The following is a 1,090-nucleotide window of genomic DNA, read 5'->3' on the forward strand; positions in this document are numbered from 1 at the left end:
CACAAGGATCATCAAATCCTATTCCTGGCCCTGGACAGGACATCCCAAGCATCACATCATGTGCCTGAGAGCTTTATCCAAAATAAGTGAAATATATGCACTCTGAGATGTATCACTATCAAACTCTGAAATATCACAGAATATCCTCAGCTGGAAAGGACCCACAAGGATCATCAAGTCCTATTCCTGGCCCTGGACAGGACATCCAAAGAATCACAACATATGCCTGAGAGCTTTCTCCAACATATGTCAACATATCAAATCTCTGAGCATCTCTCCACGGAATCCCTGGGATTTATGAGCAGAGTTATACATCCACAGGGTCATATCTCATTCCCCACTGTAAATTCATGTGGGTTCTAAACACAAACCTGCCCCCTGTGATTCTTTAGTGCAGCAACGATACACCTTCAGAACAAACCTTTGTGCACACCAGTTTGCAAACCTAAAATGAAATACACTTTATTTATGTTTAGCTGTGAGCAGAGAAGCACATTTCAACCATATTCCCCTGGGAACTCACATGTTACAGAACTTCTGTGGCTTAGTGCAGTAGTTTGTCCTGACCCTGTCCCGGACACAGTCACTGTAGTCAGTGTTGCATTTCCCACACTTGCAGCTCACAGCCACGGGGTAGGAGTAGTGAGGGATGGTGTGGTGGGGACAGCCTGGGATCACCACTGTCCTGTACAGCATCTCCTTGTACGTGCACACGTTCTGTGACAGAGCACTCTTGAGTAGCAGCTTCTTGCCATTGCTGTCCTACAAAGAAAAAAAAAAAGAGATGTGGTGTCTCACTGAGGTGTGTGAGTGCCTGAAACTGCCTGTGGTGTTTTCTCAGCTCTGCAGCGATCAAACCTGTTACACTCAGCCCAACTTTTGCCAGTGTGCTCTGTTCACAGCTGTAGTTCTGAGTCTGCCTGTGACTGGGGCTCTCCCCACATAGATATGTTCACTTTGCTTTTAGGGTTTCACTAATCCCCTTGGCTCAGAGTGTTCCCAGCCTGCCTGTGACTGGGGCTCTCCCCACAGAGATATGTTCACTTTGCTTTTGGGGTTTCAATAATCCCCTTGGCTCAGAGTGTTCCCA

The 1,090-nt window shown here is 46.8% G+C and overlaps 1 protein-coding gene across 1 annotated transcript; it reads right to left on the reverse strand.

Annotated features, from left to right (window-relative positions):
* Positions 1-519: 519 nt before the first annotated feature.
* LOC103802493 (thyrotropin subunit beta) lies at positions 520-762 on the reverse strand (the record flags this gene model as incomplete). Its single annotated transcript, XM_009074973.1, has 1 exon — positions 520-762. A coding segment is annotated over one exon (243 nt), but the record flags the coding sequence as incomplete, so codon positions are not given.
* Positions 763-1,090: the final 328 nt, after the last annotated feature.

The sequence above is a fragment of the Acanthisitta chloris genome, unplaced genomic scaffold, assembly GCF_000695815.1.
Source record: "Acanthisitta chloris isolate BGI_N310 unplaced genomic scaffold, ASM69581v1 scaffold23125, whole genome shotgun sequence".
Taxonomy (NCBI): Eukaryota; Metazoa; Chordata; class Aves; order Passeriformes; family Acanthisittidae; genus Acanthisitta; species Acanthisitta chloris.